Consider the following 14,664-nt stretch of genomic DNA (forward strand, 5'->3'; position numbering starts at 1 on the left):
TGACCAAACAGGATGAGCTAAACACACCATCAAGTAAATAAGTTAAAAAAATTAATGTGTGTGGGAATCTCGTGTGTTGTGCTGCTGCTGCTGGTGCTCCATTCAACATGTGGTGCCATGGATGGAACCTTGGTGTACTAAAATGCCCAAAGGGGGAAAAATATCTTGCTGGTAACACGGCAAGCAGGATCGTTCATGCAACATCACTGACATGGGGTAACATTCTCTGGCTTGTGCTAAATGATGCTTGAAAGAAAAATCTGTCTTAGCAATTTTTGAAGGTTCGATTAAAGAACCCCAATTTTAGATGAGAGAAAAAAATGTAAGTGCAGGAAATTGAATATCCAAATGCACATACATATTTGGGTGGGGTATTGAGTGATTTTGCTTGAAGAAAAAAAAGCAATCAGAAATATAATAAAAATGGTCCCTTGTTTGAAGATCACTTAGCTAGTTAATTTTCTGACCTTGTGGTTATCATAGGACATGAGTTGCATGGAGGGAGGCAGCTCAGCATGGAACCCAAGTTTTGTGACCCACTCCTTCAGGCTCTCCTCTGACTCAGCCAGGAGAAGGTACTCAGCATTGTCCCTCGTGATTATTCTGTGGAGAAGATCGTTGTTAAGTGTGACTACAGTAACGCCTCGAAATTGTCAGATTTGGGGCGGGGGCCTTACCTACAACACTGAATTGCCACTTTATGGGATTGGCCTCTCCATCACACCACCTCCACCTAATAATAATGATTTTTTTTTTCTTTTTCTTTTTTTGCTGTGCTGACCTCTCCGTAATTCCAACTCAAAGAATCCAGACTTCATGGGTTTTACTGTATTTCGTAATCGTTATATGAAAATTAACATTGTTCCTGGACATTATTCTGAGAGGCAGAGCAATCAATGGTACCTCTGTGTAGTACAAGTTGAAATTCAATAATCAGAGTAATTATTATATGATCCTTAGCATGTAGTTTGCTCTTCAGAGGCCAATGGATGTTCACATTGCCCCTTGCTCTTGGTTGTTCTATTAGCAACACTTAAAAGTATTATATTATCATTGGAGAAGTTACCTGAAGACGTGTTTCTTCTTCGTATAGTCACCAGCAACTTCAACTTTCGCTTGATGGATGCTGATGGGCGGGGAGGCAGCCTTCTGATCATAAAAGTCATCCTCATCCTTGAAGAAGCACAGCAACTGGCCACAGAGGACTGCAGGAAGGAAGTGTGCACAGGCGTCAGTGTAAAACTTTAGATGAATGTGTGAATCTAATAAACAAACTTACTAAAATGATAACTATTCACTTTTAAAGAGAGAAAAAGGTACAACTACTTAAAAAAATAAAAAAATAAAATAATAATAATGATAATTCAGTCTGGCTCCAAACATCTTTACAGCACCCATTTTTGTGCTTATGTTTATGGTATTTCTGTATCTATCAGTCAATCATTTAGCTCATTCTAATTCTTCCCTTAGATTGCTTTCACACCTCGTCCCATAGATTCCCTCAATATGCATGACCACATAACTTTCCCCAATCACAGCACCTACACATCTACACTCCCCACTTTGCTCCAAGGATTCACAGTTCATCACAACATTGTAAATTCAAGCATTCTTCTGCCCCATCATTTGCATGAATACATGAAACTATTTCCGTCAAGCAGTCATGAAATAATGGTATGTGAGGGAGAAGAAAATATGAATGGACAGGGGCAAGTTCCCACGAGGGGACAAGACATTGAAAATGTAGATAAATATAAGGACAGGCCAACCAGTGTCTATCAAGTAACATCCTTCATGGCAAAACACTGCCTCAACAACACTAACCAGTGTAGAAGCCCTTCCAAGACCTGATGGTTGCCTTTTTGCCACCACTCTGAAGTTCTTGCTTGCGCTCCAGGTAGCCCTGGATCTCCACCGGAGGAAGGTTTGCCATGTTCTCCATTCGCTTGTGTTTGCGGAAGCTCTGTGTTCGGCGGCGTGTGGTGAAGCTGGGTGTGCGCTTGGCTTTCTTGTCCACTTTCATGCTTTCCGCTCTCTTGATGTCTGAGTAAAATATCAATGCCTTAATTAGTAATTAAGGAAAGATTGGCTTTCTGAGGCTAACACAGGTGAGCAGGTCACCTCAAAAGAGTATCAGCTCAGAGGGTTGAGCAGCACCCATTAGGAGGACCTTTGCTCCCCTAGTTAGCACCTCACAGTATTCCAGTGTTCCCAGCATCAATATCAGACACAACATTGATATTTTCTCGCAGAGTGTAAGTTATTTATCGTTTAGTTGTTTATAGGTAGCTCATATGAGGTCAGGTTAGTTAGCATGTTGGGCTCATTTGTTTAGCTGTGAGGAAAATTTTCAAAGCTACATATTACTGATCAAATCTTTACTGCCACAATTATTGAATAAGCAAAAAGAAAAATATTAAATAAAATTAATATATTAATTTAAAAATAAGATTTTCATTATTAATACAAAGGGGAAAATACATTACATCAAAACCAACACCAATTAATGTATTGACTGCTGGAGCAAAAACACAGACGATTAAACTGTTACGACCAACACCAGTTTAATACACTCTATACCTGAACATGCACACGAGATGAATGTCTAAATATCATGTAATTCACCGTGGAAGCTTTCTGTCAAATACTGAATCCACTCATGCTTCACAACATATAAGAGTGTGCTGGCTTGAAGTGGTCTTATGCTCAGCCAGCATGTGCCAAGAAACATTATGGGTAAATTCTAAGTGAGTCCCACATGCTTTCCAAAGATGGTGTGTGTGGCAGCACTCTGAATGCATGTCACTAATGCTGCCCGACTGGCATGCAGGTGCCGGCCCTCCTGGACCGGTGACCACACCAACAACACTGAGCTGCCTTACCTAGGACACGGCAGCGCTCATCCAAAAACTAAAAAACACAGGATGTACAACCCTGCTCTCCACCTAATATGATCAAAAGAATGCAGGTTCAAAATTTACAGCATTAAATGAAACCTACTTCACACGAGACAAAAAAATAAATAAAATAAACAAATATGAAAGTTTCAAGAGTCTGAAGAAGTCACTTAAATCTTATCCACTGAGCCAACTTGATATTACAATTAAAGCATTCAGTCCAAATTAATTTCCATCATTGAAAATCCTCATAGCAGTTTTTTATAAAGCCCTGTTCCAAAATTTCTATCATTCTCATACTGCCCATGACAAGGAATCCTGAAAACTCAAGTCTCAAAAACCTGACAATAGTTCCATAATAGTGAAGGTAATTTTTCATTCATGAGAGAAGTCAGGATGTGAACAGACAGACCCACATGCAGCATGCACTTACCAACACCACGGTTAAAGGGTGCGTGTGCTCTTATGTCCTGTCGCAAGCTGTTACCTCTCTTTAAGCTACTCAGGCTGGTCTGTGAGCCTGAGCGGTAGAGGGCGCCGCTGTCGGGAACTTCCAGGTTTTTCCTATGCAGAGAAGACAGGCATTAGACACAGGTTCTAAATAAGTAATGACGTACCATAAAATTTTGCTGTAACTATTTAATACTGGGGAACACCAAGAAATGAGCCTCTACACTACAATCCCCACAACAATTTTTTGGGTTATTTGGAAGTCATTCAGTAGTAGTACGTATCTAGACATGTGAGTCAGAGTAAGTCTATTCAAATAATGTTTTAATGAGTTAGGTCTTTGGTATCATGTTTAAATCATCTTTACCTCATACCCAGCTGAGTTGGATTAGCATGTTTCAATTTAGTTTTTTTTTTTTATTTGTTAGTAACCACAAATTATATACAGTACTTCCCAACACCAAGCTGAGATCAAATTACTAAGCTTTACTTCATGTCTCCCACACAAGAGCATGGAAGGACAGCACCACCACCACCACCACGGAGTCCAGCTTGCAGTACACATAAGGTCCTACTGGCCACAACACTCACTACTTTATCATGGGGACAAATCATTCCAAGGTACTCAACAATGGTCCTCCTAAAGCACTCACACAGCTTGCAGAAAACTGTGATGATGGACTACATTGCCGACAAACTGACATCTCCTGCGTCCTATATGTGAATAAGCTTATTAGGATCCTTACACCTTCCTATGGTTCATCACACTAAGGCAATCAAAGATGTCATATAAGCATAAAAATCACTTGTGGTGCAGTTTGTCGTATCTGTAATACAGTCTTCTCTCTCTAATGCACACTCCTCACCTTGTTTCCAAAATTAGCACTTATGCCTAAAATAGGTTTGTGTCCCCTGAAGTGTTAGGAAAGACTCATCAGTGACAGGCGTCCCTAAATGTGACTGGTGGCTGGGGCATCAAGGTGAGGGGTGTGCACACCTTATCTGTCATGATGCACTATAGCAGGAGGTCCCCGGGGCCACTGTACAACAAGCGGCAATTTTAACATGAATTTGATAAGCTGTGCGCCGATGCGAGGCCAGACCAGGTGCTCCAGGCATGGTTTTAATTGATTAGTGCATCAATACCTTATGAGAACCTCTCCCACAGAGCTTGAACGTTTCCGGTACCTTGGGTGACCCTCAGGAGTGCTGGCTGTCTCATCTGCCTCAGAGCTGGAACTGTGAGGGCACAGTGCAAGGTCAAGTGAGGTCAGGAGGGTGGAGTCAGTGCATAGAGGTCAAGAGCATGCTAGTAAACCATTAGCTATCTATACAAAGAACTAGGCAATATAATAAGGAATGCAGGGCATGCAAAAATATAAACGTTTGGTACATGCAATATTAGCGATAATGCTGAAATACCTGTCACTCATCCCACCTGTATTATCTACATCAACCATGCAAGGTATATCGTGAAAGCTGTTTGTAATAGTAAGGATAAAGATGGCAGGATACCTTAAGGCTTAAGCAATAGTGAAAAAGTGGAACTCAAAACTGTTTGTAAGCAAATGGCTATAAAGAATGTACAACAAATAAATATCTTCAAGCTTGAATGGCAAGATAGAAGTAGTGCAGCAAATTCTTGGCCTTTACAGCCGCCAGATAAGTCTAGGTCAAGGAAGCCAGAATAGTTTATATCAGTATACAAGAAAATATAACTGAAAAGGGACCCAATAAAAACACTAATATGCAAGAAACAAATATGAAAAATCTCTTTGCAACTTCATCAAGTGAGTGTTATCCCGCCATCATCACTGCTCTCAGCACAGTACATCAGCCTAGTAGGAAAGCCTGAAAGTTTGCAGCAATACCACCAATGAAAAGACGTACCGAGGCCCAGCCCTTAAGACCCTTTACCAGTAGAGAGTATTCAGCTGTTCAAGTGCATTAAACAATAACATGCCAAAGAACTAATTTTCAACAAGAGAATCTATTAATCTGTCCTTAGGCAACAATTACTAAATAAGAGTTGCACATTTCTTACAACATGAGCATGCCACAAAGCAGGAGTCCATTAGCGTAAGTAAAGATTTAAGTAGCAACAGTACCTGACCAGAACCTGAGGGAGCGGCTGCCAGCCACTCTGAAGGCTGTACTGTCTCACAGAATAAAAGTCCTACCTTCATTATGAATATTTACCACACCAAAATCATCATCATAGAACTGACTACCTGGTCAGGGCTCAGCAGGTCAATAGTCAATATGTGACAAACCCTGGGCCCAAACGTCTGGGAAAGGTAAAATTTTGCTTGTTCTCAGCCTGATGAGAAATTAGCAACACACACAAACTCTTTTAATGTTCCAATACTTTCATTCAAAATACTAAGTAATGATAAACACCGACATATACTGGTACATACAATCCTGAATGTCATGCTACATTACTTGTCTAGCAAAGATAAATTTCAACTTTCTATCCAACTGAATTCCAGCAAAATATGGACTCAGTCTTACATTCATGTCTCACTATCCCTGCTGTCCATCTTTAAAACCTGCTTGAAAACTTAAAAAACACCCGTCATGTACATTAATGAATTACTGTGAAAAAAGGTGCATCATTGTAATGCAGGCCAAAGACCACCCACCTGGATGAGGAGTCGAAATCCCGTGCGGAGGGCGAGGCCTTGGAGTAGTCTCCGTTCATGTTGAGGCGCACTCGCTCCATGTCTTCCTTGGTGAACTTGATCTCCTGGGTGCGGCGACGCTCGTCCTCCCGCCGTCTCTCCTGTTTGGTTAAAGTTTTAATGATTTTCTGCAGGACAATCTTCTTATGAGAGCAGTTCCTTTGAGGGCTGCCTGAATTTTCTTTTTGTGAACAAGGAATTTCTGTTAGATAAATAAGTTGATTTCTGATGAAGTGGGTGAGGCGACTGTTGATGCACTCATAATTAAGCCTGTCGACCTTTTTGGAAGAGTCATTCAGAGAGCTGCTTTTATAATTACTTACGTCAGTGATGCGCTGGACCTCCTTTCGTTTCATGTTCTCCATGCGCTCCTGCTCCTTCCTGGCAACTTCTGCTTTCTTGGCCGTCTCCTCTCGCCTCTTCTGGAGCTGGAAGTCTCCTTCAATCTGTTGGACAGGACAGTAATAGTTTCCTTCTTTCCCTCTGAATTAATTCTTCATGAGTCTCACAAAAAAATACAAGACAATGCTGCATGACTTCTCTTCAGGCCCTAATCAATACATCACATTGATATAACACCTCAAATTCATGAGTCTCACAAAAAATACAAGACAATGGTGCATTACTTCTCTTCAGACCCTAATCAATACGTCACACTGATATAACACCTCAAATTAGCAAACGAACCATTTAGACCACATGACAAAAGATCTGTTGCTGAGGTGCCTACCATTGTGATCCTCTTGATGGGGTCGAGCTTGTCTGCCTGTGCATCGATGGCCTTGAGGAAGTCGTCGTGGCGGCGGATCAGCTCCTCCACCTCAGGGATGGATTCGCCCATCTCGTCGTCCTTCACCACTGCCTCGCGGGACTCAATCCAAGTTTCAAACACCTGAACGTCTCGCATGTATTGCTGGGAAAGGAGAATTATGAAAATGGTAAAATAATGAAACATACAATAAAAAAGTTAAAATTAAATTGAAACTGCTCCAGAGGCAGAAATGGCACCAAAATCACTGAGGAAATATAGTGCTTCTTGCAAACAGTTTTCACTTTACAACCAAGAAACATACTGAGCACCGCAGTCTTAAGTAACACTAGACAGGAGACACACTGAGAAAAAAATGATAAATACAAAGATGAAAGAAAGCATGAGATGAACAGAACAGCACAAAACAGACTGCAAAGAACTTAGTAATACAGTTAACTAAATAACAGAACCCAGACACTTGCTTTCCACAGCATACAACAGGAATACAGGAATGATTTTGAAAAGAATGACAGAAATTAAAAGATGAAAGAAAGCAAAAGATTGACAGAACTGCAGAAAACAGACAACAAAGAACTTAAGACAGCTAACTAAATGGTGGGGATTAAACACTTCCTTTCCAGTGTACAACAGGAATGCAAAACTAACTTTGGTGTCATTTATCAGTTACAAGCTCACTTCTTATATGCTAGACGGGTAAATAAAAGAACATAAGAACGGAAGGAGTCTGCAAGAGGCGTCAAAATCTCACCCTCAAATCAAGGACACGGGCGTAAGTTTCATCCCTCGTGTTCCAGGTCTCCAGAAGGAACCTCCGCCGTGACTCCAGCACAGCGATCTTCTCTGCGATCTCCTCAGCCATGAAGTGTCCCTGGTCGATAAGCGCATTGCCAGCAGCAGAAAACTTGTCAAAGGCATCCGATCGTGCGTCAATCTCGGTCTTGTACTCCTTGTGCCGGGAGATCACTGCCTCGGCCCCGGGGACATCTTTTGGCAACTCCGGCGCAGTTATTTTCGCCAGTATTTCGCTCAGCCATGCCCTGGTGGGGGGAAACATTACCATTGGTCTCAAATTCTCTGGTTAATGTAAAATGTTATGAATCTCTTCAACCTATGGAAAATTAAACAGTGTGTGGCTTATTAGTGTCTTGTTCCTTATCTAATTCACCAAGTCTAATACATGTAATGAAAGCTTTTTAAGAGAAATTTCAATGATTTAAATGGAAATGTGAACAGAAAAAAAGTAAGCGAGTCACTTACATGAGCTCCCGATAGTCATCAAAGTAGGACTGCAGTTTCTCCGCCTGGTAGAGTTTGTCCTTGCGCTGGGCAGACTTGTCGAGGAGGTCATTCCAAGCCTCAACTGTCTCCTCGTGCTTTACTGAGATGTGCTCCCGTGCATCAGGGAAGAGCTCGGCGAGGCGCTTGGCTTCCTCCACTACAGACTCCACCTAAAAATCAATGTGAACTTGTGAATATGACACAAAATAATTTCACAACCTTGTTTTAGTCAAATACACCACAAACTTTTGCACATAGCATAAAAAGAAACCAAGAAACTTATGAACGGAAGAACATGAAAGAACTAAAGCAATCATAGCCAGCCATTTTCAGCTTCAATCAAAATATCACACAAGTCTCCTAGTGTACAGCAAGGCTACTTCTGACAGCTGAAAGGTAAATGAGTGAGTGAAATGGCGTATGCAGGAACGAAGTGAATGAATAATAGCAGGTTACGAATCCCTTTTAATCAAACTACCATAGAAGTCTCTTAATTATACAGTAAGGCTACTTCTGACAGCTGTAAGGTAAGTAAGTGCGATAGATGGTGCATGCAGGGATGAAGTGAATGAATAAGAGCAGGTTATGAATTCCCTTCAATCAAAACATCACACAAGTCTTCGTTATACAGCCAGGATACTTTTTACAGGTGAAAGGTAAATGAGTGAGTTAAATGGCGCTTGCAGGAATGAAGTGAATGGGTAAAAACAGGTTACGAATCGCCTTCAATCAAAACATCACACGTCTTAGTTATACAGCAAGGATACTTTTGACTGCTGAAAGGTAAATGAGTGAGTTAAATGGCGCTTGCAGGAATGAAGTGAATGGGTAATGGGTTGCGAATCCCCTTCAATCAAAGCATCACACAAGTCTTCGTTATACAGCAAGCTATTAACAGGTGAAAGGTAGGTGAATAAGATGAACAGCATGTGCAGAAACAAAATTAATGGATAAAAGCAGGTTCAGTATTCCCTTCAGTGGATGTCTTCTGAGGGCATTCAAGGGACAGGCATCAAAACAGAACAGATAAGAAAGGTTTGCAATGACAAGGTCCAGCTCACCTGCTCCTTCACTGCCGCCAAGTCCCTCTCAAAGCCTTGGTGTTTGCGAGCCAGGCCCTGGATGGTCTCAAGGTCGTGGCCATAGTCCTCGGATGAGATGAAGGCGTCTTTCTCGGATATCCAGCTGATTGTTTCGTCAGCGTTGCGGTCAAACACGTGGACCTGTTCAGCAGCGAAGGGTTAAGTGTTAGTAGTTGTGTATGTGTGGGTTGGATTGAATCACCTTGAGCAAAGATACAAAAGAAGGAAGCAAAGAAACAAAGAAAGGATGGAGTGGAGGAGAGAAGAAAGGCAAGGGAAGGGAAGGGAAAGAAACTTGATGAAGGATGGGAAGTTAAATTTTGAACCATTTCTGAATCAACCTCAAAATATAAAGGCCCCATCATGAAAGCCCATCAGTGCTAAGAGGCCAAATGTAAAATAACATCAAATAAGAATAAGTAAATAAGTAAAATATTAATAATAATAAAAATAATAATCCACTGACCTGCTTAGCACCGGCCAGAGCCTCCTGCCGGGCGTTGGACAGCTCTCGAAGGTCCTCCCACAGCTGCTGCAACTCTTCAACCTGGAGGAAACCACAAAGAAACCCTCAGTAACATAAGAAATCTAGAACGACTGAATCTCTTTCCAAGCTGAGGTTCCATACGTGTAGACAGTCACGTACAGATTCAAGTACAAGGTGAAGATTCTCCTTATTTCTATGTTTTAGTTGCACGTGGAGAAAAAAAAAGGTACAAGAAAAGAAAATTGAAACAACCAAGTCACAAAACATCAAAGAAAGAAGAGTTTATCAGAAGTGAATCAAAACATCTTCATGGTCTAGACTCGCACACACACAAAGGAAAAATAACCTCAAGAGAAGATGGCGCCACTATAAACACCTGCCTGCTCCAATACGGGCTGGGGCCGACTACCACCCAGGCCCCTCAAGCATGCCTACCAGCGCTATAGACATAGACATTAAATAGTATAAAATAAATAAAATAAAATAAATAAAAAACATCTGTACTAAACACTCACTCCAACCTGAAATTTCTTAGTAGTTTACATCCTCGAAAGACAATGGCTCACCTTATTCTGGATCCTGATTGGCTCTGGGTGTCCGTCGTCCAGCAGCGTCTTTGCCTTGGCCTTCACAGTGATCAGCTTCTCTTCATTTGATGCAAGGATGGTCAGGAACGTGTCAAACTTCTGGATGAGGATCTCCACGTGCTCGACATCGCGGCCGTAGTCCTCACTGGCCGCCACCGCCATCTGATCGTTGAGCCACTCACCCACCTCGTCACTCTCTCGCAGGAACACAAACAGCTTCCTGCTCTCTTCCAGACGCTTGGCTCGTTTCTCCTGTAGGCTTTGGAGTTCCGCAAAGTGCTGCTCAACATTTTGCTGTAACCGTCCATAAAAAGAGGCGTGTTAGTCTGATACACGAGACTGGAAGTAAAGACTGCAGATAAATTTATACTACATAACTACTTCACTTTTATTTTCCGATACCATAAATGGTTGCTTGACAAAGGTCACAGTCAATACTTCCATGATGCACAATGGATAACTCTTGCACGTACCATTTTCTTTGAGATGTTTTCACTATCGAAGTGTTTCCTTTCCGTCAGCTTGGAGCAGAGTGTTGTCAGCTTGTTGACTGTTGCCTTGAAGCCCTCCATGTCTCTCGCTACATTGTCCAGCTTCTTGGTCAGTGCACCCACGGACAGTTCATCCTTTCCATAGTCTTGTGATGCAAGTAGTGGCTTCTTCTCCTTCATCCAAACTTCTGCCTCGCTCACTTCACTGTAGAACTGTAAAATGCAAAGTATTAAGAGCTGGCCAGACATGTATTGTGGTTATTTCACATCAGTAGCAAATATGAGTTCTGTTAATGCAACTAAAATCTAAAGACTTTACTTACTATCTGAGATTCCACAGCATCCAGAAGCCTCAGCCGCCTCAGACTTGCCGTGTCCTTGAGCTGTGACAACTGCATCAGCAGCTGCTTGATCTTGACTTCAATGTCGGCTGATGCAAAGTGACCCGATCGAATCATCTGTTGTGCCCGACTGTTGACGGTGCTTATCACAGGTTCGTGTGACTGGATCTCTGCTTCCAAGGCCTGTAAAACAACACAATTCATTACCCTAAGCACATTCATCTAATGCCTTGAGTTGTATAGATATATGACATATTTTGAGGTGATGAAAAAAGAAAAGAAAAAATCCTAAGGTTCCAACAAACAAATACTTGTACATACCTGGTGTTTCTTCTGCAAGTTTTGCACAGCTGTGAGGGAGGCACCAAGGTCCTGGCTGGCTGCAAGCGGCTCCTTCTCTGCCACCCACAGCAACTCATCTTCTATGTCTCTCAGGAGCTGCTGGAGCAACATGGCGTCTTCCAGGTTTTCACGACGTATGTGGACGGGTTCATGAAGGGAGTTGTATCTGAGGAAAGCAATGCAGACTTAGTTGTTGTAAAGCAAAAGTATACATATATATACAAGTGAGTACTCAACACCAACCCAGAAAACAGAAGAAACTAGGTAAGTCATGCGTACCTCTTTGTGACTTTATCCACCCTGTCGGTAATCTCCTCCCACAAGAAGTGGTTGGCAGTGGCAAAGGACTGAGCCACGTCTCGCGCCTGGTCAACCTCACTCTGATGCGACGCAATGTCTGCCTCAAGCTGTTGGTGTTTCTTGAGGAGACTCTGCACGGAGGTGAGGTCCTTCCCGTGGTCCTCAGACTGAAGCTGGTTCTCAGTGTCATCAATCCAAGACTCAAGGTCGTCAAGGGTGCGGTTGAAGAGCAGTGCCTGAAATGATCATTGTGTTAATTCTTAAAAAAAATGTAATAATAAATAAATAAATATACCACACAACTAGGTGAAAATGCGCTAAATTATAGACACACGGAAGGATTTCATGAAAACCATACTAGACAATTGTTTTAAAGATTCCCCGGCCCTCCATAAGGTAACTGATGATAGAAAGTAGTATATCCCGGTAGCAGTGACGGGCCAAATTTGTGCCATGATACAAACCCCCAAAAATAGAAGATACATAATCTGATCACAAATGCTTTGATATATATTATGAAATGGTTTGTGTGAGGGGTGATTTTTTCTCATTTTTCTCGCTTGGAGGGACCATTAAGAAACATGATCCCCGTTGCTACCGGGATATAGTCTTCATCTCAACATCCTCCTCCTCCTAAGCTTACAACCTAATTCTGGGGTAAACAGACTCAATAACAACAAGTAAGTACAAGTCTGACCTGCCCAACATTTCTATCCTTCTGTACTATTCCAACAGCCAAGACTTTTTACAGCACTTAATTTATTACTACTGATTTGACAGCAATATCTCACCTTCCCTAAATTGCTTAACTGTAGTGGCAATAAGAAATAGTTACCTGATAAGCTTCATGGAGCCTTTCCTTCTTAAGTAGTGATGAATCTTGTAGCTGCTTCCAGAGTGTGTCCAGGCCATCAAGGCGCGCCTGAATCTCCTGCTCAGCGTAGTGGCCGTTGGTGATGAGGCTTTCTCCTGTAGGGTAATCAGAGGTCACAAGTCTCATCTATGATCCACACTAACACGAAAATGGATCAACAAGTAACATGTGTCAATAAACCAAAAGCAAGACATTAGAACACTGCCTCTTCTGCATTGTCCAAGGCACGTTTGTCAGCCACATTGCCACAGCCCTGACAATGGTGACATCAACATAAAACAGCAAAAGGAATAAATAAATAAATAGATAAAGAAAAAGTAAAGAAGGAAATAATGGTTGCAATATAAACTTTCCCACCCACCTTCCTGGGAAACGGCCATCACCCGCCCAGAGTTGGCCAGAACTTCCGCCTCAAAGGCTCCGTGCTTCTGGATCTTGGACTGGAGGTTGGTTGGGTCCCTGTAGCTCTCATCACATGCCACCTGCAGCTTCTCGGAGATCCAGCCCTCCACTTCATACACATTTCTTAGGAACTGCTGCAACAACTTGGACTCCTGGAGCCTCTGAGCTCTGAGCGCCGCCTTCTCCTTGAGGGTGTTGCGCTTCTCTACCACCACCTTGAGGCGCCGCCGGATCCCGTCACTGTCATAGTGGTCGTTCTTCAACAAGTCATTGGCAAAGGCCTCGAGCTGCTCTATCTTGTTGCCTTGAGCCTCAAATGTCGTCTCAAAGCCCTCGTGTTTCTTGATCAGCTCTTCCACCGATGCCAAGGAGTCCTGTCACAGGAGAAGCAAAAAAGGAATCAGTGATAATTCTATAATGAACTTTGTTCACTGGCTTCATCAAAGATGAACGATTTGGTTCAAAACTAACCAAAAATACTGCCTTACATATGAAAGCTATTTTCTGTGATCAAGTGAGAGTGAGTTGATGTTTTGTCTTGTATCAAAGACCTGCTGAGCTGAAGGGGAGAGATTAATTTTATGATGGCAATACATGTGTGTGCACATGAAGATTTGTGTTTAGCAAATACCAGTTACATTATCAAGTATTGATGGAAATATTCAAAGTCAGGGACAGACAACTGAAGTGCACAGGTGACCTGCACAGAATACTTACGTCGTACACAGTCTCTAAGCTCTGATGCATGTCAATGAAACAGTGAAATGTTCATCACTCATTTGTGAGGTCAATACAGTTCATATTGAAACTATCATGAGAACAGAACTTGTATAAGGAACCTCAAATATTAGCAAACAAATATATGTAACTCTCATTCCTGTGCATGAAATGAGGTTCTTGATAATGATGACAAAGAGAGGAGGAAGGACCTACCCCAACATCATCATTGTTGAGGAACGCCTCCTTGCTGGCCAGCCACGACTTGGCCTGCTCCGTCATCTCCAGGAAGACCTGCATCTGGTGGGCCTGGGACAGCACCTTCTGCCGCTCAGCCCAGAACACAGTCACCTACGACACAAATGGATTAACTGACAGACTGTGATGATGATGATGATGATAATAATAAATGGTTTCCTTGGTCTTTGTAAAGTTTATGTTGCAAAGAAAAAGGTGCAAAATCTAGATGCATGGTAATTTTCTCTAGCTGTCAAGAATTATATAACAAAACTGATCAAATTAAAAGCAGTAACTGTGTAATGCTATGCTTAAAATGCTACATCTCTTCTGCCTTCCTTACCTTGCTTTCAATTTCTGCCAATGTCTCGAGGTTCTGTTGAATGGACTGTTTGGCAAAGTGGTCTTTGGCAATGAGGTCACTGCCGAACTGATGGAGACCTCTGAACACATCCTGCCGGGCATCAATCTCCACCTGCAAGAAACATAATAGTTAATTACATCACACGGGAACTAAAATTTCATGCCATTGGACACCACACTAGAAAAACATTTTACATCCGCATCTCATTATATTATCATGGCTGATGAGAAATTGCTTTTACCATGTTACTTGTGGCCTCAATCAACATCAGTGGAAAGGATATAGACCAAAAAAGTGACAATAGCAGACTGACACAAACTATGAGAAAAGGTTGTTATCCTCGACTCATCTTGCTGAAT

The 14,664-nt window shown here is 42.0% G+C and overlaps 1 protein-coding gene across 1 annotated transcript in view; it reads right to left on the reverse strand.

Moving 5' to 3' along the window:
- LOC126980574 (spectrin alpha chain-like) overlaps positions 1 to 14,664 on the reverse strand; it is a 56,453-nt gene that overhangs the window by 9,632 nt on the left and 32,157 nt on the right. The window contains exons 34-54 of the mRNA XM_050830648.1: positions 14,285 to 14,416; positions 13,921 to 14,055; positions 12,947 to 13,361; positions 12,547 to 12,680; positions 11,691 to 11,947; positions 11,391 to 11,577; positions 11,052 to 11,252; positions 10,711 to 10,941; positions 10,217 to 10,531; positions 9,630 to 9,710; positions 9,143 to 9,304; positions 8,061 to 8,251; positions 7,552 to 7,840; positions 6,762 to 6,944; positions 6,355 to 6,477; positions 5,993 to 6,132; positions 4,494 to 4,586; positions 3,385 to 3,461; positions 1,825 to 2,043; positions 1,067 to 1,205; positions 468 to 603 (exon numbers count right to left, since the gene is read on the reverse strand). Coding sequence (XP_050686605.1) covers positions 468 to 603; positions 1,067 to 1,205; positions 1,825 to 2,043; positions 3,385 to 3,461; positions 4,494 to 4,586; positions 5,993 to 6,132; positions 6,355 to 6,477; positions 6,762 to 6,944; positions 7,552 to 7,840; positions 8,061 to 8,251; positions 9,143 to 9,304; positions 9,630 to 9,710; positions 10,217 to 10,531; positions 10,711 to 10,941; positions 11,052 to 11,252; positions 11,391 to 11,577; positions 11,691 to 11,947; positions 12,547 to 12,680; positions 12,947 to 13,361; positions 13,921 to 14,055; positions 14,285 to 14,416 — 3,840 coding nt within the window. The remainder of the gene's footprint in view (positions 1 to 467; positions 604 to 1,066; positions 1,206 to 1,824; positions 2,044 to 3,384; positions 3,462 to 4,493; positions 4,587 to 5,992; positions 6,133 to 6,354; positions 6,478 to 6,761; positions 6,945 to 7,551; positions 7,841 to 8,060; positions 8,252 to 9,142; positions 9,305 to 9,629; positions 9,711 to 10,216; positions 10,532 to 10,710; positions 10,942 to 11,051; positions 11,253 to 11,390; positions 11,578 to 11,690; positions 11,948 to 12,546; positions 12,681 to 12,946; positions 13,362 to 13,920; positions 14,056 to 14,284; positions 14,417 to 14,664) is intronic.

Source organism: Eriocheir sinensis, chromosome 4 (genome assembly GCF_024679095.1).
Source record: "Eriocheir sinensis breed Jianghai 21 chromosome 4, ASM2467909v1, whole genome shotgun sequence".
NCBI classification, from domain to species: Eukaryota; Metazoa; Arthropoda; class Malacostraca; order Decapoda; family Varunidae; genus Eriocheir; species Eriocheir sinensis.